Source organism: Microtus pennsylvanicus, chromosome 10, assembly GCF_037038515.1.
Source record: "Microtus pennsylvanicus isolate mMicPen1 chromosome 10, mMicPen1.hap1, whole genome shotgun sequence".
In the NCBI taxonomy this organism is placed as follows: Eukaryota; Metazoa; Chordata; class Mammalia; order Rodentia; family Cricetidae; genus Microtus; species Microtus pennsylvanicus.
In genome coordinates, this window is record NC_134588.1 from 95,703,738 (window position 1) to 95,731,333 (window position 27,596).

General features: G+C 42.6%; 2 protein-coding genes across 31 annotated transcripts in view; one reads left to right on the forward strand and one right to left on the reverse strand.

Moving 5' to 3' along the window:
• The window catches only part of Cep170 (centrosomal protein 170), an 84,601-nt gene extending 82,399 nt beyond the window's left edge, over positions 1-2,202 (reverse strand). For 21 of the 26 annotated variants that reach the window (XM_075989254.1, XM_075989253.1, XM_075989252.1 and 18 more), the window contains exon 1: positions 1,983-2,120. The gene's annotated coding sequence lies outside the window, so the exon portion shown is untranslated. Of the gene's footprint in view, positions 1-1,982 lie in introns of all 26 variants that reach the window. The other 5 variants (XM_075989231.1, XM_075989229.1, XM_075989236.1 and 2 more) reach the window with 5 other exon arrangements.
• Positions 2,203-2,938: 736 nt separating this feature from the next.
• Positions 2,939-27,596, forward strand: part of Sdccag8 (SHH signaling and ciliogenesis regulator SDCCAG8) — a 194,415-nt gene continuing 169,757 nt past the window's right edge. For all 5 annotated transcript variants that reach the window (XR_012912112.1, XM_075989256.1, XM_075989259.1 and 2 more), the window contains exons 1-6: positions 2,939-3,137; positions 13,271-13,423; positions 15,791-15,876; positions 18,315-18,428; positions 20,562-20,687; positions 26,328-26,468. Coding sequence is in view for 4 of the 5 variants with exons in the window: in XM_075989256.1 (XP_075845371.1) it covers positions 3,071-3,137; positions 13,271-13,423; positions 15,791-15,876; positions 18,315-18,428; positions 20,562-20,687; positions 26,328-26,468 (687 nt within the window). In the remaining variant the exon portion in view is untranslated. The remainder of the gene's footprint in view (positions 3,138-13,270; positions 13,424-15,790; positions 15,877-18,314; positions 18,429-20,561; positions 20,688-26,327; positions 26,469-27,596) is intronic.

The following is a 27,596-nucleotide window of genomic DNA, read 5'->3' on the forward strand; positions in this document are numbered from 1 at the left end:
CCTCCCCGCCATGAAAAAACAAAAAATTGGCTAAAATCTAACACATTCTAAAAATAACATTAAGATTGAGAATAAAAAAATAAGTTATATTTTAACAAAACCCCCATTTTAAAGTAAAATAAGCCTCCCCAAATAAGTTATCAAAAGATAAGTTCTAGTATAAGTTGAGAAGAATATAATTCACTAAAGAAAAACAAACATCATTAAGTTCTGGTATGTACATTTTATTTTTAACACAGGTTATAGAGTTGACCACACTATAAAATAGTACTGAATGTCAGAACATACTATGTTTTGGTTATTAATAAGTAGGGAAGCCAGTCTTTTTTCACAAAAAGCATGATTGAAGATATTTTTCCTCAGTCTATAAAACTTAAGTCCCATTTCAGTATAATTAATAATTTATAACACAACACAAGGAGTAAATTAATACAACTGTTGAGAATCGAGTTTAAAAAAGAAAAAAGCCCACTCAAGGTGTGTGGAGATGTTCTGTATGTCTGTGCAGGCAGAGGACTGGGCACACACGTGGGAAAGATCACAGTCCTGTACAGATTCTGGTTTTGTTTGGCTCTACCTTCCACTGCTTACCGGCAGACAAGGCAGCCAACTTTGTTGGTGTTAGCATCTTCTTGGTTTCCATTAAGCCCACTTACAACTCCTGTTTTAGGACCCCAAAGTTTTGTAATACTCACAAAAGAAAGAACTAAAAGCATCCCTGGTCTTATTTAAAAAAAAAAAAACAGTGGTCAAAACAAAACAAAACCTTGCTATTTCTCAGTGATTTCCTCAGTCTCTGAAGGCTAAGTACACAGGATTATGTCCATAAAGACTTAGATTCTTATTTATAATGAATGTAGTTCTCACATTATGCCTCCACCTGCCCCTCCTCCTCCTCCTCTTCATTCTATTGCCTGCGTGTCAAATACCACCCGCTTCAGATTCAAATCATCTTCAAGGATGTATTGTCTGTACCCACAAATTCCTCTCCGACGGTTGAATTTTCATCAGCAGAATAAAAAGCAATCAATTTCTGAAACTGAAATATACCCGGCCTATTTTTTGTTTTGTTAGCTTTAAGCGTATCCTAATGTATTCCCTTAGGAACAAGAACGCATTACCCACCCAGTGGAAAAAATAATTCCGCTGGTTCATTTCCCTGCTAAACAACAGCTTCCCTGTAGGCCCTACCTAGCCCAGCTTTCATTGTCACCTAGTAATTTTATAGTGATCACCTTGGCAGACTTGGACTCTAGCAGGTACAGCCTGTCTTTTCTATATTTTGGGAGAAAAGAAAAAAAAAACAGTAAAACTACTCAAGACCAGAAAACAGAGATCATATGACTTAGGACACATTTCCTTGTCTTCCCTTCCGCGTCAGCGCAGCTGCTATTTCTTCCCCTTGAATAAAATGGAAGGGAACCAGATCCAAACGCCACAACTGAATCTTGGGACAATGAAGCCCACAGGAAGCCACTCGCTCCTCCCGCGGGTTTACTACCCAGCCGGAGGCGACGTGGGGTGCAGTCGCCGGGGAGGCTGCGTGACAGCACGGCTTCCACGCCCTCCCGACACCACCCGAAGGCTCGTCGTCCAACACCCCCCACCCCCGCCTCACACCCCGAAAGCAACCCTACAAAAGGGATGGGCGCCCCGGAAAACTCGTTTCCTGGATGCTCCGCCCGCAGCGTCTGCCGACATCTCCGGCGGCGGCTGCACAAAGCCAGGAGCCAGCCCTAGAGGAGCGGGCGCACCGAAGGGAAGCCGGCCCGGGGCGTCCGGCCGCAGTCCGTGGGGGAGGGGACGGGAGGGGACCGGAGGGCGGCGTCCGCGCGGGGCGTCCGCGCTGCCCCCTCGGCCTCCGGGCTCGCACGCCACCCCGCCGCGGGCCGCGCCCGGACCCCCGGCAGCAGGAGCAGAGGACGGCGACGACGACGACGTGCAGAATCCCGGGCCGCGCCGACCCCGAGCGCATCACTTACCCCTCACCGCGGAGAGGGACCGGACCGGGAGGCGGGGCGCGCGGCGCGTCCCGTCAGTCTCTGCCACGCTGTCCTCCCCCCACCCCGTCGCCGTTGTCGTCGTCGCCGCCGCCGTGGACTCGGGCCCCCTCGGTTCCGCTGGGCAATAACGTTATTCCACACACGCCCCACACATAGCGGGAACGGCTGCGAGCGGCCGCTCAGTGCGCAGGCGCTTCGCGAAGGGCAAGGCGCCAGGCCCTCTCCCTCCTCTAGCCGGGGCCTAGCGACGCCTCACTGCGCAGGCGCCAGACCCAGACAATGAAAGGGGGCTTTGAGGAGGGTCTCACCCACACGCTCCCTCAGCTGCCCACTGCGCAGGCGTGCTCGCAAGAGCCGCTTGAACAATAAAGAGATGCCTGGCTCGAGTAGGACCGCAACCAACCCGGACTACGATTCCCAGCGGGCAGCGCGCCAACTCCACGCGGAGGGCGGGGCGCTGGGCATGCTAGGAGTTGTAGTGTCCGCCGCCTTCACATTCTGGCTGTTTGGAAGGTTGACAGCTTCATTTTCGAGAGAGAAACAATTTTGACAGTAATCCTAACTTAAACAGAGTTCACAGTGAATCCTTAAGAGGGCTCAGGGATCAACTCCACAAACGACCCACTATGAAGAGTTGAGGCCTTCGCTGGGCCTCTTCTGTCAGCCTGTCGATCCAGGTGGCAGGAGGATGGCAGGACAGTGGGACTAATCCAAATTGGGCAGAAGGGAAAGGGCGCGGCCTGCCAGTCCGTCTCTTGGCAACGGGCTCAGGCCGCTAAACTGCCGGCGAAGCGCCTTGAGCGCTTAGCCCTCTGGGAATCGTAGTGTAGCTGGAGGACTCACAGGACTCTAGAAACAGCAGCTTTGAGCCTGCGAACTACAACTCCCGACGATCACCATGAGGGCCAGGGGATAGGAAGAGCCCCCAGGAGCTCAGTCCGGGGTTCCTGGCTCCCTAGTGACAGCAGCGACAGGAAGCAGACAGGCAACCCCCAACCCCCAGCGCTAGGCCTGCCCTCGGAGGGGTGCACTGGACACTTTCCCGCGTAACTCCCATCTCTGACCCCATGGCAAAGTCCCCAGGGAACTCTACCCTGGAGGACAGTCTGGGGCAATACCAACGGAGTCTCCGGGGTGAGTTCCTCCGAATCTCAGTGCCTAGCTCCTAGGTACCCTGAGCTATAATGGGTGGTTTTCCTAACACTTTCCTTGAGCACCAGCCAGGCTGTGGAGAAAGAAGACGGGTGCTGCTCTGATCTCAAGGAAGAAATAGTTTGATTTTGGTGGTAGGGTTAAGTAAGCAGCGTTGTTACCTCTGATTCTTATGGTAACCTGACCCAACAGGGTACCTACATCTTAATTTAGGTGTCTGTCCACTAGTGCCAGTACAAACTGTGGACATCTCTATGCCACTTTTATCCTGTTGCCATACTTTGCTGTTTAATCCAATAAATTTCTTATTCATATTTTTTACACATTCAAATCCTGGTTTAGTTTATTGACTCTTCTGAGACCAAAAACAAAACACTAGTAGTTATTTATAATTATATAGTATTTATTGATCTACATTATTTCCATATACAAAGTATTTAAAACTTTATCTTACTAATGTTCCCATTTTACATGCCAAGAAATCAAAGCTCAGAGAGGTTGAGTTGTAGGCCATAACCCACACAGTTGTTTGGTTAGTGGCAAAGGTAGGTGTTGAATTCAGGCCTATCCACCTTCAAAACCTATGTCTCTTTTACTAATCGAGTCATAATTACTGTTACTGAAGAACTATTTAGTTCAATCACGTTTTTTTCTGAGCAAAACACCAGAGGAATGATTATTTGGTTAAGTAGTGTCCATACTTATATTTAGCTCTGTTATCTTGACAACATATATAACCTCAGGAAACTTGAGACCTTGCTATGTTGAAGTTATAGGGTCAGCTACACCTGGTTATTGTGGGGAACAAATGAACAAAATACATATTAATAAGTGTTAGAATGCTTGTCTGGCATGTGGAAAGGAAGGAAGAAGAGATGGGCATATAGTAAATGCGGGACATATAAAGTAAAAAAAATCACTAAAGACTTTATTCTCTTGGTTGTGATGCACTTTTTTTTCTATTCTGCATTTTCATTACTGCATAGGCTATGGCCAACAGTTAAAATATTTGAATCATTTATAGCATGATTTATTCAGCAAATACTAATTGAATGCCTGATTTGGGTTGCTTATACTAGGTCATGAATTTGCAGTGAGTCCCTATCGCTGTGGAGTCTTTGGCTCATGGGGAACGACCATAAACAACGCAATTGCAGGTTGCTATGTTTTCAAGGGTGACAACCCGTGCTCGACACATAAATGCTCATTAAATGTTAGTCGCTAATTTTTGCTTCCTTCAAAATTAAAAAAAGAATGAGGAGACTGGAAAGTTTATCTCCTTATGACTCTTGACTTTGTAGGCTTGTATCTATTGGTGTTTATTGTCTATATCTATTGGTAGTGTTATGGACTGTCAGCATCCTCATGTTCAAACTATAGGATGAAGGAGTTGAACGCCGTCCTCAGCCTATTGGCATATCCAGAGTTGTTGGATACCCAAGAAACTGCTTCTAATTTTTTATTTGGAATCAAGAAAAATACTTTGCTCAGGGACATAAATGGTTGTAATTGTTTCAGATTGGTAAAATTTTTCTGATTTTTTTTTTTTGTGGTTTCATCTAGTACTTTTGCGACATAATTTTGGGTCTTTATTTAACCACTGGGGAACTATTTAATATTAATCATTTTGATATAGTCACATGATTGATCTGACTGGGGCAGCAGGGAATGAAGAAATGACAGGTACAAGTTCTATCCAGATGCTGTGGGCCATGGACTCAGTTGGAGAAGCTACAACGGTGGTCTGGAAACTAGGAGGAGTAGGGGGTTTCTGTAGATGAGCAGTCTGGGGCTGCAGTCCTCTGGGATGAGGAAGATGTGGTCTATACTTCCTGTATGTACTGGTTTTAGCAAAAGATCAGCTGTATCCATAATTTGACCAGAGGAATCTTCGCCATTCTCCAGAGTCTGACCTGGGGAAGGCCTTGGCTGTTCCGATGGGTCTGAGGCACTGGAATCCTTGACATGGCTGTGCTCATGTCAAAAATACACATTCATGCAGGACTTTATCTGCTCCCCACACTTTGAGGGGTGCTTTAATATTAAACATTTTGATATAGTCATAGGGCTGATTTCAAACTAATTTCAAAGAAGTAGGTACTTGACTTGATGAAATAGCACTGGTCTAGCATGGAAAAGGTCCTGAGTTCAATTGTCAGCACCAAAAAAAAATTAAATATTGTAGTAATATGTGTAATAATACTGCTATTGCTTCCAGTAATTATAGCATGAATTCCTAATTAAAATAAATGTAAATTTTATAATTAGTGTTAAGGTCAAACACATTTCACCAATGGCAAATGTGAGATATAGAAAAAGATGAACATTTGAAAACGATCAAGCCATAGCTTTAACAACTTGATTTTCTCCTGGTTTTCAGGATGATTTTTATTGATTTGGTGGCTTCTTGTATTAGCATATACAACAATATTTAGAAGGAAACAAAACAGGCCAAACATCAATCACCACTTTCAGAGAGGGTTTTTGGTTTTTCAAGACAGGGTTTCTCTATGTAGTCCTGGAACTAGCTCTGTATACCAGGCTGACCTCAAACTCAGAGATCCACTGCCTCCTGAGTGCTGGGATTAAAGGTGCATACCACCACCACCCAGCAAGAATAACTACCTTTAAAGTAAACTTTTGTTTCTGGATAGTCAAACATTGGTGAATATGATGTCATTTGTTATTTCAAGAGTGCCCAATATTTAAGAGTAGTGTTATAAAATGTCTTCCCTAGTTCATGTACACTGGAAGACAAGTCAAGTATTGGTCTTCTATTCCTATTTATTCCTGAGACTTTTTACTAATTGCTAGTGTCTCTTCGTTTTATGAATGAGCCATATGAACATTCAAGTTTCCAGCATGGTCAAAGTGAGCGTCTCGCTGGTGTCCCGGGGGCCACAGAGCTGAGTGTAGAACTAGAAGAGAATTTTAAGGCGTCCTAACAGTGTGATTAGGTGTCCATTTTCCTAAGGTGGGCATCAGTCAAGGTACACAGTGGATGGGAGACATATTTGTAACTAGGGAATATAGCAACGGCATCTGCTTCCTCTGTTTCAGCCCCCATAATGATGTGTTTAGCACTGGCCCCCGGGTGGTGGCCCTGTTTTTGGAGGTTGCAGGATGTTTGGGGTGAGAGCCCCAGCATAGCATCACTCCATGTTACCTGGGCTAACATGATAGATTGTCTCCCAGTTCTTCCTTCCTTTGGGTTGCCTGTGGCCTGGGTGAGAAACTGCGGAAGAGACTGTGCGGCACACACCTGTATTCCTGTTACTTGGGAGGTTGAAGCAAGAGGCTAAGCTCTTTGCTTCTTGGTTGTCTACAGTAGGAGCAGGCTGAGAGTTCCTGCCCCCAGAACCTGAGCGGCAGCCCTGGGCCATCTCAGCCAGGATACCAAGGGACCTTAGAATTGTGAGTAAAACTCCTTCTCAAGTTGCTTCTGTGAGATAGTGAGTCCCAGTAATGAGAAAAGTAACTAATGCATTGTTCAATTTAAATTTCGTGGATTGCTCTGGGGTGTAGCCCTGCAGTAGAGCAGCTGCCTGGTGAATGAAGGGTCGGTTCAACCTCCACCATTGAAATAAATTATTAAGTAATTTCAGTGCATAACCGTGTGAGGACACGAGATGAAATCAACTAGGTTATAGCCAAGAAAGTGATAGAAAGTCAGAACTGCAATTAACCCTGGATGTCTTAGGTATCATGCATATGAGCAATCTGTTCCAGTATTTAAAGGGAGCGAGGCCAGGCGATGGTGGCGCATGCCTTTAATCCCTGCACTTGGGAGGTACAGGCAGGCAAATCTTTGTAAGTTTGATGCCAGCCTGGTCTACAAGAGCTAGTTCCAGAACAGGCTCCAAAGCTACAGAGAAACCCTGTCACGAAAAACAACAAAAACAAACAAACAAATAAAAAGGGGGGGCGTGAGATTGCAAGGCAGTGTGTCTGTTCCCACCCACAGAACCATGCCGCGTTCCTGGTACAGCGTGTGGAGTGCATGCAGCTAGCAACAGCACCTTTCTCACCTGATCAGACGATTCCTCTCCACCTTAGGCTGAGTGGACAGACTGTTCACACAAGCTTGTCTGTGACAGGAACACAGACATGTGTGTCTTTAGACACACCCTGTATGTAGTTCTCCCCTTTGCCTTCACAACATTGGTATTTCAGGCTGCAGATGCAATCTGTGGAGAATATGACAAAGTCAGGAGAGAATGTGTGACTAGGAGCCAGATCACTGAACTTTGCCGATTAGCAACTGTGTGACCTTGGATAGGTTAATAAGTTGGGTCTGGATTTCTGCTTCCTCATCTGTAAAGTTAGAAGCTTGGACTAGATGTGAGAATTGTTGCCTGTAGGAGCCAAGGCAACCAAGTGTGGGAGGGACTTGCTGAAAGACACTAGGGAAAGGGTCAGCTTCTGTGCCCTGTGCTTTGCGTTCTCTTCCTGGCTTCCTTCTCCCCCACTTCTTCCTTCCTTGTGCTCCTTCTCTAAGAAGAAAGCCAAGCGTAAACGCCTAAGAGCCTAGTGTTCCCTGTCACCTGGAGGACTGGTGACCGTCTCAGTGCTCTGAAGGATAGACATTGTGCTCATGTCTTACGAAATTCCAAGTAAGGAGTCACTGGAGTGGGCAGTGAAAGTGAGGCGGGGCCTGTGGCGAGAGCACTAATCTTGAGGAAGGTCCTTTCTTTGTATTTGGTGTACTTGGAGAAAACTGGGGATAATGTTGATGGGAGATGTTTTTCCTGGATATAGGGAAGAATTCACATCTGCAGAAGGGTTGTGTAATAACACTAGTAACTGAGAGGTTTGCAGCTAGCAATGATGTCATCAGGACCTTTGGCCCACTTAAGAACACATGTTTATCTTCAGGGAAAGTTTCTCTTTTTCTCAGATTTACACACAAAAACCTTACATTTCTTCTTTTCTATTTCCATAAATATTTCTTAATATTTTTATTCTTTGCCACGTATTATTTGTCTGTAGGTATACACACACACACACAGACACATACATGTATACTTCGGGAGATCTAAAAATTAATTATGAATGTTTTTTATTATATATTCATGTTTTTAGTGGCTTCTTTGTTTTTGTTTTACTAGAACAAAAATCAATAAGCAAGGCATAGTGAAATATGCCTGTCATTTGAGTGTTGATTAAGCTGAGGCCGGAGGAGTTCTAGTTCAAGGCTACCCTTTGTAATTGAAAACAAACAAGCAAAAATCTCAATTTTCTTTATCTTCTACTGACGAGGTCAAAGACAAGATTTAACAACAGACAGAAAGGACACTTTGTGGAAGTCACCCCAAACCATTACTGTAACCATGTTACTTTGTTGTTCTTGGAAAGAGGATGCCAAGCTATTGGGATAATGAGAAAAATTATATTTGCTCAGAATCTTTAAAGATCTGTACTTCAGGGACAGTACCAGTGCATGGCACAGTTTTCATGTGAGTCCAAAGAAAGGTTCCTGAAGTGCACTCTGCACACATCTCAGCAAACTGGATCGTGATGGAGTTCCTTGAGCCCATTGGAAGGCTTGTAGGAGTGGACCTAGAACACATACTACATCAGGCTCCAGCCTTGCAATAAACTAGCTAAACACAAAATTTGATCTCTTTATTACGATAGAAATATTAAAGAATCCTACATTGGCAGTTGTGGGCTTTGGTTTTCTCCTGCCCTACCGGTACTAACAATAGCTGGCTGTGCTGCTCATTTCATCAAAAGGCTGTTGTATTTGTAGTTATAATAACGTGGTAGGTGTGGGGCATGCCACTGGGAATAGCTCCTCCAGGCTGAGCAGGAGCATGCCACTGGGAATAGCTCCTGCAGGCTGTGCAGGAGCGATCTGGCTTCATTGGTCTCAACCAATGAATCTAAACCAGGGACAGTGTGTCTGGCAAGCAAACATTTAGTAATGTTCACAGACATTGTTGATACTCATGACTACGGGTGGAGGGGCTGTTGCTTACAAGACTTGTCTTTGTTCCAACTTTGGATGAGGCTGTTTATTTCTCTCATGGTTCTGCTACCTGTTGGTTCTCTAGTAAACCATGGCAGCTGTCTTCTAAACTGGACTGTGGTTCAATCAAGTAGGAACAGACACATTTCTCTTGTCTTCCTGTGGTGTCAGTTTTCTGCTTGTCTGCCTGACCTAAGCTTGTGTCAGGACCTGCACAGCATCCCATATCTCAGGCTTGGAAAAGGCTGATCGCGTGTTTTCTCTGAGACAGCTGGGCACTTTACAGGATGAGTCCCCACCCCTACTCTGGGACATTTCTTTCACATCTTCTAGGCAGATGGAAAATGTAGAAATGAATAATTGATTAGACGAATGTAGCTGTTGGTCTTACACGAGTAGAACTTACATCTTGTTCAAAACCATGTTAATGTCACCCCTAGCTGAGGAGCTGTTGGCAGGTTCTGTGGCTGGGGGAGGGGTCATTCTTCTTCAGTGGTGTAGCTACTGGTAAACTGCCCTGCTCCTAAGTAGCTCCATACCCGTCCTCATGCAGGCAATCCTAATAAACTAAGGGGTTTATAAAAGAACAACAACAAAATAAACCACATTTAAATAGGAGAAGACTTCAGGGGGCACAGAAAGGGGTCTAGACAGTGTGGGTGAGTAATGGATGTCGAATATGATCAAAAACCTTATATGCATGCATATAGTTGTCAAAGTTTAAAACTGTGTTTTAAAATGTTAACATTAATGAACAGAAACTCAATGGTGAGGCAGGAGTTAAAACGTAGGAAGAAGAGAAATTGGACTGAGAAATGAGTAAGACACACTTTGACTTTAGTTTTTGGCTTAAGTACCTTTTCAGTGATCATTGTATTGATTAATGTTCACTTGCATATATTTTCATGTGATCTGTTTGCATTTATATTCATAATTAAGCTTATATTCAGCCTGCGGCTAGTGCGGGAGAGAAGAAACCAGAATGTGTTGTGAGATGGGGGACTATGCTCCGAGAAAGGGGGAAGCGGATAGTCTTTGGCTCTTGTTAGATAGAGATGTTGCCATGAGCAGCAGGTAGGAACCGATGCCGGGACCCTCCCATTAATCTGGCTTCATCAAGTGAGAGCAGCGTTGAGCTGCATTTGATGAGTAGCGGATTATGGGAGGCTCCATTGCAGTGGCTCCAGCTAAAGAGTTATAGCATTTCGTCTGTCTTGAATCATCTGAATTTATCCCTCAGGATTAAATCAGTCTGTGTATCCTAAGCATGCTGCTGTCGGGAATTGAAATCACTTGGTGTGCCTTGAAACACTACACTAAAATGATTGTAAAATTCATTTACCTCCTTGATTTGGTTTTAGGGTGTAGTTCTTGCAAAAATTCCTTCTCTGAACCTTACAACTGAGTGAGTAGTTGTAAATATAAAGCAAATAAACCAAAATTCACTTTTTGAGGGAGGCTAATTGTTGATCTCAGTGTCTTGTAATTTCATGCAATATTTTTGATGCATGTAATACTGGTGTATTTCTGAAAGACTGAATAAGAATACTAGAAACAAGGTTAAAAAGGTTATTGCAAGTTGACCTACAGACTGAGAATGTTGCTCAGTCACAGAGCCCTTGCCTAGCCTTCCCTTGGGTCCAGTGTTCAATCCCTAGGCTCACAAAATAAATAATTATTTTATTTATTTTAATAAATAATTATCTTATTTAGTTTAAGTGGAAACTCTGCTATTGTTATAATCTCATGAAAGAATGATACCTGTAGAGACTGCCCACTGCATTTTTCATCACAATATAACTCTTAGCTTTTAATTAGAGTAGGTATAAATAGATAAATAATTATTCTTTGTCTTAGAAACGATGTAATTTGATAGCTCCGTGGACATACTTTTAATGTTAGTCGAATCTTCTGTTTCCTATCTAACGGATGCTATAAAGGTAAGAGCTTTATTTATAGGTTTAAGGGCATAAATCTAAATGTCTAAACTACATTGCATGTCATAAACCACTTTGGTTTTCGTTTTTCATTGAGAAGTCTTTTCAGAAAAGATTGAGTTTTAGAAAACCGCTGTTGCCCCTTGTATTGCTAAAACCTGGACCTTCTGGAACCCAGGGAGAGTAAGGAGGGACTAGACCTGGCTTAGCACCAGGTGTGCATTCAGAGGATGGTCCGTGTGGAATTCAGATTGCTATGCAGAAAACTGTGGTGGTAAATTCACCATGAAGACAATAGGATTTCACCATTCATTTCAGACAGGAAAAGCCACTTCTTAGTGTTATCCATGTGGAAGATGAGTTTCTCTAAGTGATGAAATCACATTACATATTTTGTAACATGGAGTATTTTTTTCTTTTAAGTAATAAGGTTATTATTTTTGGTTCTAAACTTAATAGTTAGTGACATTGTAGAAAAATGTAGAATTTATGTTCATAAATGTGTTTTCATAGATGACTGACAATGAATTAAGGCCTTTTAGAAGTGTGTGTGTGTTCGCGTGCTTATGCCTGAGTGTGCGTGTATGGAGCTAGGAGGATGGGCCTGAATGTCTTTCCTCAATTGCTCTCTACCTTTATCTTCAGAGACAAGGCATCTTTTGAGACTAAGGCTGAAACTCATAGATTCAACTAGAGCGGCTGGCCACTGACCCTCAGTGATCCACCTATTCTCTCCTACACCAGCAGCGGGGTGACATATGTGCTCTGCCACAAGTAGCTTATTACAGAGGTGGTGGGGATCCGAACTCAGGTCCTCCTGTTTGCAGAGCAAGCACTTTCCCAACCGAGTTTTCTCCCCAGCTCTATTTCCATGCCATTACAGCCAAATGGTCTCTGGAATCCTTTGAAGGCTACAGTAAGCACTTTGGAAGATAGGTAGAGTTGCTTCCTGTAGTCTCAGGGTCTGTCACCAACCACTAGCTTCTTTCTATTTCTCTTCAGTAGTGTGGTCAGCTCTCAAGTAAGCAGTCCAAGGCAGAGAAACAAACCCCGCTGACCCTTCTAAAGCTGAGATGTAACTGTCATTGTAGCCTGCTAATGCAAATTTAAGCCTGTGAGGAAGTGCAGTGTGTCCCTGAGGCTATTTCTAGAGATGAGTTATCATAACAATATACCTTGAAGTGTTTTACCAGAGACATGTTTCATGCTGGTTAATTTCAGTTTCGACTCCAGGGGTGGTCATTTATACTAACCAAGTGTCTGTGGGTATGATGTAGTCATCCAGGTTATGCATTAGGGGTTGCTACTATAAGCACCCAGCTGTCCAACTCTTGATCAGAACTAGTCTGAGCAGTTTGAATTCTGTTGGTGAGGCAGGGCTGTTAGGTCTTCAGAGAAAATGAGGTTTCCCTGGGCCAGAATGGTTCTGTCCACTCACCTCATATCTCTAGGTGGAACTGGAGAGTCTCAAGCGCTGAGGAAAAGGAAGTACCTCCCCAGGCTGCTGGTTATCTCACCACAGAGGGAGCTCAGCCATTCAGTCCTCGTTCTGGCTGAACTGACTGTTTTTCTGTGTCGGTTTGACACAAGCTAGAGTCGTCAGGGAGAAAGAGCATAGTAGGTTGAGGAAATGCCTCCAGGAGATCCAGCTGTGGGGCATTTTCTCAATTAGTGACCAATGGGGGAGGCCCCAAGCCATTGTGAGTGGTGCCATTCCTGAGTTGCTGGTTCTGGGTTCTATAAGAAAGCAGGCTGAGCAAGCCAGGGGAAGCAAGCCCATAAGCAAGCAGAACTCCATAGCCTCTATATCAGCTTCTGTCCCCGGGTTCCAGCCCTTTTTGAGTTCCTGTTCTGACTTCCTCCAATGATGGACTATGATCTGGAAGTGTAAACCAAATAAACCCTTTTGTCCCCAACTTGCTTTTTGGTCATGGTGCTTCATCGCAGCAATAGAAACCCTAACTAGGCAATCCCACACACTGAATGTTCATAAAGCGTGAGCAGGAACTGTAGCGATTCCCAAGTCTTGCTAACTGTGAACTTCATCTTCTCGTACCTCCTCTGTTATGTTCCTTAGCTAGCTAGAGCTAGAATTCTACTTTTTACCATGAGGTCCCCCTGAGACCGATACTCATTTTGAGGATACCTTATTGGCCAAGTATTCCACCATCCTATGGGCCCTGACTTTCATCAGGCTTTTATTGCAGAGCGTGCCAGTAGAAGCCTTCACCAGCTGAAATGTGCCCTGAGAGAAGTTGATGTCACTGTGGAAGAAGAGGCACTGGACCTTCCCACCAGCATCAACGTAGAAAATGAGGACTCAGGTGTGGCCTGGTATGAGCTGCAGCACAGCCATGCTGGTGAGTTGACTGTCAGCCTGGGCGTGAATGGCACACAGTAGATTGTCTCATCTTCACAGAGTTGACCGTCAGCCTGGGCATGGATGGCACACAGTAGATTGTCTCATCTTCACAGAGTTGACCGTCAGCCTGGGCATGGATGGCACACAGTAGATTGTCTCATCTTCACAGAGTTGACTGTCAGCCTGGGCATGGATGGCACACAGTAGATTGTCTCATCTTCACAGAGTTGACTGTCAGCCTGGGCATGGATGGCACACAGTAGATTGTCTCATCTTCAGAGTTGACTGTCAGCCTGGGCATGGATGGCACACAGTAGATTGTCTCATCTTCACAGAGTTGACTGTCAGCCTGGGCGTGAATGGCACACAGTAGATTGTCTCATCTTCACAGAGTTGACTGTCAGCCTGGGCATGGATGGCACACAGTAGATTGTCTCATCTTCAGAGTTGACTGTCAGTCTGGGCATGGATGGCACACAGTAGATTGTCTCATCTTCACAGAGTTGACTGTCAGCCTGGGCATGGATGGCACACAGTAGATTGTCTCATCTTCAGAGTTGACTGTCAGCCTGGGCATGGATGGCACACAGTAGATTGTCTCATCTTCACAGAGTTGACTGTCAGCCTGGGCATGGATGGCACACAGTAGATTGTCTCATCTTCAGAGTTGACTGTCAGCCTGGGCGTGGATGGCACACAGTAGATTGTCTCATCTTCAGAGTTGACTGTTCAGTTGGCCACTCTACTGCTAAGTTTCTATTGCTGTGCAATGAAAAAGCTATGTAATTCCTGACTTAGATTTTTTTCTTTTGACTTCCAAAATCCCATAGACTTAAGTTCCAAATCCTTAGGATGGAATAACAGTATATTCCTAACTTACCAACACTCCCTAACCTACGGCTCCAGCCAGACCTTTTCACACTGCTGTTTTAGCCGTCCTTTTCACAGGCCTCGTCTGAACCATCTGTCTTCGAACACAGCCATCTCTTAGCAACCTGACCCTGCATCCATGCCTTTATACCACAGTTCCTCATGACTGCAGCTCTGACACCTTCCCACCCTGTCCCGAGCACTGAGGTCCTGTTGACTACCACTATTAGTGCCTCCCGGAACGCAAGCTCTTAGTGCTGTGTCCATGTCCATAAAGCTTCGTGCACACTCTAGAGCTACATTCAGAGCGTATTTCTACAGGTGTGACTACTTTACTTATTAAATTATTACTTAACCTGGAAACAACCTAAGTGCCCTTTGACTGAAGAATGGATAAGGAGAATGTGACATTTATACACAGCAGAAAAAATAATGACATCTTGGATTTTGCAGGAAAATGGCTGGAGCTAGAAAACATTATTTTGAGCGAGGTAACCCAGATGTAGAAAGACAATTATCACACGTACTCACTCATACGTGGTTTTTTTTTTACATGAAGCAAAGAAAAACAGCCCACAAATCACAATCCCAGAGAATTTAGAAAACAATGAGGACACTAAGAGAGACGTACATAGATCTAATCTACATGGGAAGTAGAAAAAGACAAGATCTCCTGAGTAAATTGGGAGCATGGGGACCTTTGGGGAGGGTTAAAGGGGAGGGGACAGGCAGGGAGGGGAGCAGAGAAAAAATGTAGAGCTCAATAAAAATCATTAAAAAAATTTAAAAAGTAGTTTTTAAATTTTCATTCTTTTCTTTGTATCACCAGCCACTAACAAAAACCTTATTGCCTAATAGTAGTTTCAGCAATATTTGCTGGCTTGATGTTTGGTAATAAAATGTTAGTCTGCTTTCCATCACTATCACAACATCTTAGAGAAACAAACTTATAAAGAATATACTTTTTCTCTTTCTTTATGAGACAAAGTGTCACTGTGAATCCTTAGATGGCCAGGAGCTCTCTGTGTAGACCAAGTGGGCTTGAACCTGTGGTCACCCCAAGCCTGCATCTCCCAAGTGACGATATTACAGGAGTCTGCCAACTTACCTTAGTGGGTTTGTTTTGGCTCATTTTTACATGTGTTAGCCCATTATTGATTGGCCTTGCTTCTTTGGGAATGTGACAGGGAAATTCCTCCAGTCAGGCACATAGTGCTAGATTAAATACCTAATGCCAGGAAGGGGGAAAGAGAAGGAAGAGTGGAACCCACCTTCCCCAGTAACTTAAAGACTTCCCACATTTAATAATTTGATTTAATGGCCAAATCCCCACCTCTTCACTAGGTCCTACGTCTTCTATCCTTTATTTCCCATTAATGTTAAGTGAAGGGCATTTTCTTTGGGGCACAACCTTTGGGGGACATTTAGAACCTTAACTATGCATAACCCGTGGATCTCTAGCAAGGTCAATAAATTCATTGTTTTTGCTCTGTAGTCAGTCAACTCAAAGCTTTGTTGCGCCAACAAGCAAGTAAGGACAATGAGATGTCTCCACCACGAAGACGGAAGATGTCCCCTCCGGTAAGTGTCAGGTCATCCTTTGGTGCCTGACAAAAGCATGGGTTTTCTAGCTTTGCTTTATTTTCCTTGTCAGTTTGAGCAAAAGAGATTCCTTCGTCTCTAAACATTTGAACTGAGGGAATCTTGGTATTTCTAATTTATGTTGTAGATTCAAAAGTGGCAAGAGAATGGTTTGAGAAATGTATTTTGCAACTCTTAGCGAATATATAAAAATGACAATCAATGCAAAGGCATAATGTTTATTAATATGTTTTAGAAGTTCATGCCTATATTTAATCATTTGTAGGTTATTAATTGTAATGTTAGACCCCCTCCTTTTAATACTGTTTTATTTAGTGTTATAATTAGTGAGAAACTATGCAGCATTTCTTTGAATTTATATAACTTTGAAGAGTTTGTCATAGTTTGGATAAACTTAAAGAAAAATACCAGATATATTTCCCATCCCAACAATGCCTTAGTTTTACTCTCAGGAGACCCAATATGCTTCTAGCATGCCATACTGGCGATGAGAGTATATGTCATGGTACAGAGAGAGGCGTGGTACATCTAATTAGCACGCCTTAGTTAGTACATAGAAATACACAGTGAAGGCCGGGCGATGGTGGCACACGCCTTTAATCCCAGCACTCAGGAGGCAGAGGCAGGCTGATCTCTGTGAGTTCGAGACCAGCCTGGTCTACAGAGCTAGTTCCAGGACAGGCTCCAAAGCCACAGAAAAACCCTGTCTCGAAAAACCAAAAAAAAAAAAAAAAAAAAAAAAAAAGAAAAAAGAAAGAAAGAAATACACAGTGAAGCTTACCAGTCTTTTACATATGCTCCTGTGACTGGACCTGTGCATTTGTAAAGCAATAGTAAAGAAATTCTCCTAGTGCAGCCCTTCCTCCCCACCCTGATTTTGTAAGCTCCAGAATGCTAGTGCTCAGCTTTGTCTTCAAAGCTACTAATGGACCTGAATGTGCCGCAGCCCTAGCCACTTCCTCTAATTGACTTGAGAACACTCCATTCACCTCGTGCTTTTAAGAGCATTCCAGAAACCAAAGGCCGGCAGTAGTAAATGTTTATTAAAATTATAATCAGTAGGTATAAATATTGAGTATGTGAATGAAATGTGTTTCTGTAAAGTAAGAGGTGAGCATAAGAATATGTGTCGGGAAGAATGCAGGGCTCCTGCGAGGATGCTGCTGTGACACTTCTTCTGGAGCCAAGGCAAGCCTCATGTTTCTAGAGTGCAGCCTGCAGGCTTTATGTTCCGTTGTCACACAGGCTGGATCGTAGGTGGTCACTGCTACTGTGGTTGTTAATATTTATGTTTTCCTTCATGGGTTTCTAAAGAGTGTTAAATATAATATATCATCTTTCCTTATGATTTCGAGAATTCCAGGACATAGACACAGTGTCCTTTTAGCAAGTCTGTGACATACACTGTGTGGACCTACAGCCTAGATTATGACTTGGCCTAGTTCAGAGTTCATGTTTTAGACCCAGACTTATTCTTAGGAAAGAAAATACTGCAGTCAGGAATAATGCTTTAAAAGCATTAAAATTAATTAATTAAAATTAAAGTCATCAAAAATCAACTGGGTGAGAAACAGAAAGGTTCTCTTTGCAGGGCTTCCTGTCAGGTGGCCTGCCGACTCATTTCCCTTTTCCTTCTTTCTTCTTCCTTAAAAAACCAACACCAGCAGAAAGAACTTTCTGAAATGTCTTCTGGGCTCCTTAGGGCAGCTTGTATGTCTCCTTTATGGCTTAGCCTTAGAGGATCCTTGCCCAGGAATGTACAGGTTTAAGTTGCTGCTAGACTAGGATCTCTTTCTCTCTCTCTCTCTCTCTCTCTCTCTCTCTCTCTCTCTCTCTCTCTCTCTCTCTCTTTCACACACACACACACACACACACACACACACACACACAGCACACAGCACACACCTAAAAATTCCACTCAACAACAACAGCAAAATAAAACCCCAAACTCCAGCTCTCTTCAGTGTGCCCCTGTGAGGTAGGCTTTTGCTTCACTGGCGTGCACTTGACTCCCAAGTCCCCGTGGGAGAGCAGATGTGCAGTTTCAGCGGTCTCCCTTCTTCAGGCAGGGTCTTGAAGAGAACTGTCCCTTATGTCTCAGCAGGCTGTCACGTTGTTAGGTGGCTAAGCAGGTAGCCATTCCAAGCCAGTTATAGTACCCGGCTCTGAAAAAGAAACTCCATGTGTCATGTGCTTTTAATAACTGTTCACTTTCTATCTTTCAAAAATAATATTCCTATTCCTATACTTGTGGAGTTTATAGACTAAAGACATAAATACTCTGTATACTCTGTGATCGAGTACATTGTGATCTAGTCTTTGCTCATGTCGCCCCAGCACTAAATTACATACATAGAGGATAACCAGATAACTCTTTGCTAAATGTGAGGCTGCTTAATTTGTCCTTTCTCCCTTAGCGGCCATCGGAATGTGAGGACAGTAGCATGCCTTCTCTGCACAACCTCGTTCCTATCATTAACGACCAGTCTCAGTACATCCACCATTTAGAAGCAGAAGTTAAGTTCTGCAAGGTAGGTTGCTCATTAGGACTTCATGTCAATTATACCTTATACTGAAGTTTGCTATTCTTGGTTTTCGTGTTTACTTCCATCTACGGAAAATGACTGTTCCTACGTGGTATTCTCCATCATGCTATTTCTGGTTGTTTAAAGTCCTTGGTGTCTCTTTGGTGAATGCTGTACGTGTTATACTAAGTAATAGTAACTAAGTTGAGTAGCTAGTTATTTTCAGCTTCAGACAGAGAGTCCAATAGGAAGAGGGAACCCTGATAAGAAATTACCTCCATCAGATTGACTTATGAGTATGTCTGTGGGGCATTTTTATATTCATGATTGAGATGGGAGGGTCCAGCCCACTGTGGGTTTGACTGTGCCTGCACAGGTGATTCTGGGTTGTTTGAAAAATCAAGCCAATGAATCCTCTGTGGCTCTGCTCTAGTTCTAGCCTCCAGGTTCCTGCCTTGAGTTCCTGTCCTGACATCCTTCACTGATGGATGTAATCAGGACTTGTAAGCTAAATAAGCCCGTTCCTCCCCCAGGATGTTTCTGATATTTCTCAAATAACAGAGACCTAACAGGAACTCTAAGCCTTTACTCTGAGGCCTTGTTTGTATGACTAGAAGTTAGGCTGTTTCCCAGTTTGCTTTTACTGTAACCATCAGTCTAAAATTCCTTCCGTGTTCTTGGAATTGTCTCCTCAGTTGTCTTCAGATTTCCCTAGAGAATCCTCAGGTTGAGTTTCTCCACTGTGTGTGGAGCCCTCTTGGTGTGATAAAGCACTGGAGGGGAGGTGGTGCTACCTAATCCTGAGTCCCTTTCAAGGTTCACTGAGTCCATGCCCTGGAGGCAGGGAAAGGTGGGGGAAGGGGGAAGAAGACTAGGGTTGTGTGTTTATTATCCCACACCCCAGTTAGACTTTAATAAAGCCAGTGTCTATATGTCCTTGAAAGTGTTTCACCCCAGGTAGGCCTTGTTACAGAGAATGCAGGCTCCTGGGCATACTTCAGAAGTGCTGCTCTGCCCCTTCCTGGCATACAGACTGATTCCTAGTCTTCACTTGGAGAAAATGGTAGTCATGAAATTAAAACTCTGAGGGGTTCCTTGATCTCTATAGAGTTTCTAGAGTTTTTAAGTCTTAAACTGATCCACACTGAGTTTTGAACTATTAGTCAATTATAATTTGGATTTCCTTTCATAAGTACTGGCTGCTGCAGAGGTTTCTTCTGGGCTTCTGTTCCGGCATTGCAATTCTAAGTGAGTTTTTTCAAGCTGGAGGAGCGGCTTTCTCTGTGACTTCATTTCTTAAAGGGGTCCAAGAAGAATTTTAATTTTCTGATTATTAAGCTTTTTTATTAGAGAGATTGGGTTGGCATCCTCTAAGATCAATTACATGTCAGACTGACAACTGGACTTTTGAAACTATTTTTCAAATTGCAACATTTAACTACAGGTTTGCTTTTTTCCCCTAAAATAGGTGAAAGAAATCTTCATATTGTATCATAACTTTTGATTATAGTACTAATGAATATTAGCTTGAGCATTCATATATTTGAGAATTTTGTTTTCAGAAAGTGAGGTGCCTCAGTAGCTATTCAAGTCCTGACTCTCTTATTCCTTATATTATCCATTGCTGGGCCAATACTGTATATAAAACAAAGATGCTCAAAATCTAGAGCAGCCTGCTGCATTTGTGGTTCTTTTGGGCACTGGTTCAGGGACACTGCACATTTCTGTCTTTGTCTCTTCTGCCATTTAGTCCTCACACATGATTGACATTTGACCATTGATAGTAAGTTTCTTATTTTTCAGCATTTTTTTAAAGTGACTCTTTTTTTTTTTTAAGGTGGTAACCATTTTAAATAAGACTTTCCTCTAGGCCTTGATTCCTTGAAGAAACAAACTTCCAGAAAAAAGGACACTTTTGTGATATGGCCATCACAGACTTCAACTGTCTATCAAGTAACCCAAGTACTCAATAATATTGCCTATTGTTGGGTGTCCCTTTTTACCTTCATATAATTATTGTTTGTTAGGAAATTGATAGTATAAGTCTTCCATAATTCATTTCATGCTGGATTCTTTAGTACTTAATAAATGTAAATATGCTTAAATGCTTTAATATGTTTTGATTTTTGCTTTTAATAGGATGAACTATCTGGAATGAAAAATAGGGTACAAGTAGTTGTACTTGAGAATGAAAGGCTCCAGCAAGAACTGAAATCTCAAAGACAGGAAGAGACCCTGAGGGAGCAGACACTCCTGGATGCATCTGTGAGTGGTGTTTATGGCCATAATCTTTTATTCGGAATGTCTCTTCCTACCCTTTATCCCAGTTTTTCAACTTTGTCCCACCTTTGGCATAAATTGTCATCTACAGTGTTTATACTCAAGAACTGGGAAGTTGAGTTACAAAGAAAAAGAAGCAAAACTAAACAAAAACTCACAGTATTTTAAGTAAGTTGATGATTTTGTTTTGGGTTCCACTCATAGCTATTCTGGGGCTCATTTGGCCCATGATGCACAGGTTGGAATCACTGGGTCCATATCTTTGAAGTTTGGAGAGAGTACCGTGCTCACATTTGCATGGGGCCTCAAAAGTCAGAATCAGCTGTGGTGGGGTGGATCTGCAAGTGACTGAACGGGCACTTGGAGGTCCCTCAAGTTTCTCCTCTGAGCATGCTCCTATGTATAGTAATAAGGAGCGGCGGCGGGGCTGTGTCCCCAACACCCCAGCCGCCTGCTCTGCTAGCTTATGCCCCGAAATAATTACACGGACACTGTATTCTTTTAATCACTGCTTGGCCCATTAGCTCTAGCCCTTACTGGCTAATTCTGATATCCCGATCAACCCATTTCTAATAAACTGTAGCACCGGTCTTACCGGGAAGATTCTAGCCTAAGTCCATCCTGGGTCGGAGCTTCATGTGTGCATCTTCCCTGGAGCGGGGAGAATGGCGTCTCTCTGAGGTGTCTGCTCCCGAGAGGAGAGCTGTCGAGTCTGAGCTCACTTCCTCTTCCTCCCAGCATTCTGTTCTGTTTACTCCTCCCACCTATCTTCTAACCAATGAGGACCAAGCAGTTTCTTTTTATTTAACCAATGACCTTCCTCCATCACCTATGCCTTTTCCATATGGAAAGAGGAACTGCCAAGCACAGAATGTGTTACATAGGAGGAACTGTGCTAACCATAGAAATGGCTTAGAATCTTACCCGAATCTATTGACCAGAATTCTATAAGTTTTTCTTGATTGCTAAGATGATGAGCAGCATTGTGAGTGGAAGAACACAGATCCGTGAGGCTGAGACTCAAGGTTCTTCCTCTGTGGTCCATAAGTCTTAGTTTCCCATGGTATTTGGAAAGTAGTTTAATAAGTCTTGCCTGGCTTACCTCGAGGATAATTCGTTCCTCTATTGGCAGTTTGAGAAGCTTTTCCCACATCCGGGTCTGCAGTAGGAGTTGTTGGGTTCTGTTCCCCGAGAGGCTGATTTTCCTTGTCTGGTTGGGCCTTAGAAATATTAGCATCAAGTTACCTATGTGATTTCTAGTATCACTGGCCAAATTTTGAAGAAGAGTGTGGGTCAAATTGTCTTTAGAATTTTGTGACACAAAGTTTTTGGAATTATATTTAATTTGTGTTTAAACTTAATATCTTCTTATCATCTATCAAAGATACTTTTGTATTAAAGTATTTTTTTTCACTCTTTTAACCACGGAACATAGCTAGTTAGAGCCTGTTCTTTGTGAGACAAATTCTACCTTCCATAGGAGAGTTTCAGTGCTTGTTGGCTGAAACTTTGTTACTTTGTTATGAACTTTGGTGTTTTTGTTTGTTTTTGTACTTAGGTGTCATTAGTAAATCAATTATATTAAGAAGAATATGGGAGAGTCTTGATGATTTACTTATGTATTGTCTGATTTTGGCTTTGAAGCTTTCTTGCTCCAGTCTGATTCAGTATTTCATTTCTGGTCCTTGAGTTGTGTGTGTAAGAATTTTCTGCTGAGAAGAATCTGATTGTGTTATCTTTGAAAACTCTCCGGTGGACTGATGATTAGTGTTTCCATTTGTTTTCCTGTGTTTCCATTTCCATTGGTGACAAGTTACTTATCCTTTGATATATAATTATCTTGAAGCTTTACATAATTAATATTGGTTGTTAAAAATTCCATGTTAGTGCTTGTAATTTGAATGTCAAATTGAAAAAGTTATCACCCTATAAAAAGTACTCTGGAATAGCCCATTTAAAAATACAGTCTTGTGCTTTTCCTCTAACTATATAATCACTTAGCAGTAAGTCAATTATTTATAGTCTTCAATATTTATACAGCGGCAAAGAAGTGGGAGAAGAGGAAGCGAAGTGAGAGGAAACCAGGCAGACGAGGGAATACGAGGCCAGGAGAAATGAGCAATGCGGGGGAAGGAAGTGATGGGCACAGCACATCTGGCCTGCAGTCAAGAGTATTCACCAAAACCAGCACAGTCATAATCTTAGAATAAACAAGGGAGGTTTGATGTCGATCTTGCTCATTCACATGAAATGAAAAGTGATACCGAGACGGCAGTGACTGCTGCAGGTCCACTGGCTGACCCTCGTAGTCTCTGTGCTCCCCACTGTTGCAGGACAGTTGCCCCTGCGTTTTAGGTGGGTGGGTAAACAGGTTCTTCACCAATGCATACTGCACTCCAGTTAAGATGAATAAGACTTTTTAGGAAACCTTAAATGTCAGTAGGTTAAGCATATTTTTCTAAGGAAGAGTAACTCAAATGTTCATACTAAATCTCAGCAATGCTATTATTGGTTAATTTGAACTTAGATTTCTCAGTGTTGTGCAATGTCCTCTTTTGTGAATCACTGAAACAGTGGTGTAGTAATAACTATCATTTGTCATGACTGCATGGGTTTGTCAGGCGCTGTATCAAGCCTATTATTTATCTTGTTATTATTTCAGTTTCACAATAATCATGTAAAGCAGGTGTTATTTTTTGTATTTTGCAGAGGATAAAGTTAAAATATATAATAGTTAAGTAAGTAAGTGGTAAACTGTCAGAGAGCTACAAAACGGTAAAGGTATGACTGGAGCCCAGCCAGGACTGTCTGGCTCCTGAACCCATCGACCTAACCTCATATTATGCTGCCTGTCTGCATAAATTAGTGAGAGATGCTTGTACTGCACCAGACCGTATTGACACAAAGTTCCTCCCAGAGAAGAGAGGAGTCTTCTCTGTTCTCTACTTTATCTCTGCACTTGCATGCTAGCCAACAAGACTCAGAACTTTTGGACTAGTTGATGACTTAGATGTTATAGAAAAATGGTGGTGGTATTTTAAAACTATAGCTATACAGGGTTGGAGAAATAACTCAGCAGTTAAGAGCACTAGCTGCACTTCCAGAGGACCCGGGTTCAATTCCCAGCACCCACGTGGCAACTCACCAGTGTCTGTAACTCCAGTTCTAGGGGATCCTACACGTTCACATAGACATACATAAAGCCAATACTTCAATATGCATAAGATAAAGATAAATAATTTTAAAAACATAAAAAACTAAAGTATACATCATTCATCTTTTTAAATCATTTTTTTAAAAAATTGAACATTTATTAGATGGGTTATGGAGGAGAAGGAAAAGGGGAGAAGGAGGGGAGAGAGAGAGAAAGAGAGAAAGAGAGAGAGAGAGAGAGAGAGAGAGAGAGAGAGAGAAAGAGAGAGAGCTTAAATCATTTTTTAATTCTCATGAAATCCCTCTTCCAGGATTTTTTCTATAATTAAAAAGTATAATAATATCAAATATGTTACTTATTAGAAATTTTGGAACTTACTCAAAGATCTAGGATAGTTTTTTTTTGTTTGTTTTTTCAAGACAGAGTTTCTTGGTGTAGCTTTGGAGCCTATCCTGGAACTCGCTCAGTAAACCAGGCTGGCCATGAACTCACAAAGATCTGCCTGCACATCTCCCGAGCGCTGGGATTAAAGGCGTGTGCCACCACCACTCCGCCAGGATAGGATTTTTTTTTTTAAGCAGAAAATTTCTGAGTCATTTTCTTTAGTAATGTTTCTGACAATAAGTAAATAAGAAGTTTTCAATGATTTTAAGGATTTGAAAAATGTTGGTTAAATACTATTCAAGATTTTTTAGAGCTTTCTGTAGAAGACAAGTACTTACTTCTAAAGAATAAAATTTGCTATCATGAGTCAGCGCGTGTAGTGCATGTGCTTTAGCCAATTTCTCTAGAGGAGGCAGTGCCCTCATCCTCCACTGCCTCCAGAAGCACTTTGAATACAGAAGACCTTGAGAGAGCTGGCTCTCTTACACAATAGATTACAAACTTGTTGCCTGGGACCCCTCTTGATCGCCCAGATTTCTCTTCTCACCACCCTTATGTTACCTCTGCTAATTATGAGGACAAGCTTTCTGTGAGCATGCCTGTGGGTGCTGTGCTCAGTCCCACTCTGGGTTTTCTTGGGAGGTGGCCTCTTTCTGGATGTTTTCCCATCTAAATGGCACACCAGGACCAAAACTTCCAGAAAACTCATTTGAATTTCTGATTTCTCTCAACATCCTTCCCCTATTCTGGCTTATGGGGGTACTGCAGTGTCTTTGAGAACAACTGAACTTTCCTTGGCTTGAAGAACTACGACCCTGGAAAACTCAATGGCCACTCACAGCTAGTGACTCTCAGGTTCTTGTCTAGAAAATTAATGAATAACACAGATCACAGAGGATCAGTATTAGTGAAAAGTTTATTATATGTTCATAGGTGGGATGGAGGGAAGGAGAGACAGAATAAGAGAGAGGTAAAATTGATATGAAAGAGAGCGAGAAAGAGAGAAAGGAGAGAGAAGAGATAGAGAACACAAAAAACACAAAGCTATATAGCAGGAGGAGTTCTATATGAGGTATGAGCAAACCTCAAACTTCTGGTCTAGGGCTTTTTAAAGAACGTACTGCAGAAATTGGGGTGAGGTATGAGGAGGGGCCTGAGATGGTAGTATAGTTGATCTTACTGTATTCTCTGGGCACACCTGTAGTTCAGAAGTTACATTTTCAACTCTTAATTTAACTCTTAATTTTAACTCTTAATTTAACTCTTGTAAACCCCTTGGAGCTAAGCTTTGTCATTTTTTTGTATCCCAAGTTATTAGATGGTGTTTTTTAACGTAATAGGTGGTATACAGGTGTATGCATGCAGTAGGTTCTATACACATGTCTGAACAGAGTAAGTGCTGTCTGTACACATGTCTGACCACAGAAAGTGCTATATACACATCTGAACAACACAGTAGGTGCTGTATGCCTGCTTGCACTAAACTGAGCTTGCAATAGAGTATGGAGTAGAGTCAGTACTGCTCTAGAATGCACTCAATCACAGTATAGATTGGTATGGCATCGCTGTACATACAGATTACGGCACTGCATGTATACAGATTGGTATGGCACTGCTGTATATACAGACCGATACGGCCTGTATATGTAGTTCAGTGTTTGGGGGCCCATCCTTCTTTATGAGTGTTGCATCCTTTGGCACTTAGCAAAGACTCAGGGATTATTGATTACTCTAAGTTAAAATAAGTATGGTAGTCCTTACTATGCACACGCATATCCCAGATCTTTAAGTAGCTTATATCCTTGAACGTTTACAGCAGAAATTATAAATTGATTATAGGTTCATCAAAGTTGATCATCTGTAAGTCAGCATTTAGTAGTGTTTTACACACTCTCTGCCCATGTGGGCACTTCACCCTGTACTTCCCATTCCAGCTTAGCTCTGAGAGCATGAACATGCAGAGTGATGCATGACTTAGAGCCTTGGCATGTGTGTTTCCTCATGGGCGGGAACCATGATTCTTTTATAGTCTGCATTTTTATTTAATGTTGAATGCCAGCTACAACTAATGGTGCATTTTATTTTAGGGAAACATTCAGGATTCTTGGATTAAGACAGGAGAAGATTCCAGGGTGGATGAAGCTGCAAAGAGACCATTTTCTCACGGTGATGCTGAAACCGGCAAAACTACATCCTTCGGCGATGCTGAAAAGTGGAAGCTAGAGCTGGTGAGTGTGGGATTTTTTTTTCATTATTACGTATCTCCATCTGGTCTTGAGTTTATATCTAGAAGTGGACTTGTTGGATCACATGGTCATGCTTCACCTTTCCCCTTTGCTCCTTAGTGCTGACCATTTCAGTCCCCCTTCAGCTCACCAGTGCTTTGTTCTGCCCGCTCACATCCACTCCTGAACCCCTCCAATGTATTTGTCATGTCAGGTATTGTATTTTGTTTTTGTTGTTGTTCTAGAGTTTTGTTTTTGGTTCCTTTCTGTAACTTCCCCTGCTTTCTCTAGTTCTTTGACTATACTTCCTAATTGCTCTTTGGTTGTATTCAAAGCAGTTGCTTAAAGCCATTTCTTTAGTAAGTCTGATGTCTGTGGTTTCTCCAAGATTTGTTTTCCCACTTATCCTGTTCATGACCCTACACTGTTCCTCCTTTCTTCCCAAACTTTCCCAGACAGTTGAGTATATCGGTATCTGCGTTCCTTGCCTCCCACTTTCACTCTGACACTAGCAGTGAGTTCAGCCTGCAATTCTAAGGTTACAAGTGAGCTGTACCCTGTATAGTGTTGATCTCTTATGTGCCAGGTCAACAGGCTGCTCCTTAGCCCCTCTAACACTAGCACAACTGAAGATGCACTCATTAAGGTCCTCTAAACAGTTTCATGGCCCAGTAATTTAGCTCTGAAAGGCATTCGTGTAATTATCCTTTGGGTCAGGATGGTTTTTGTTTTTGAACCACTCTTGTGCTCCACGGGCTTCACTGCTCCTGCCATTCACTGTCTCGTCATCCCCATAACTAATCACCAGCCTAACTTTCATCAACATTTGCCAAGAACGCATTACTGAACCTTGTGCTTGAATCTTGCCAATTAAAAATGGTATATAAGGTGAAATCTTATAATGGTGTATATTCTTTTGTATCTGTTCTCTTCCCCCATCTGCCCTCCCCTTTGTCTTTTAAATTTAGTTTGACTTTTAGAGACGGGGTCTCATATAGCTCAGGATGGCCTTGAACTCACTGTGGTACCAAATTGAGCTTCGAATCCAACTCTCCTGCCTCTATCTCTCAAGTGTTGAGATTACATGTGTGTCCCACCAATTTATCTTTCTTTCCCACTATTGTGCTTCTA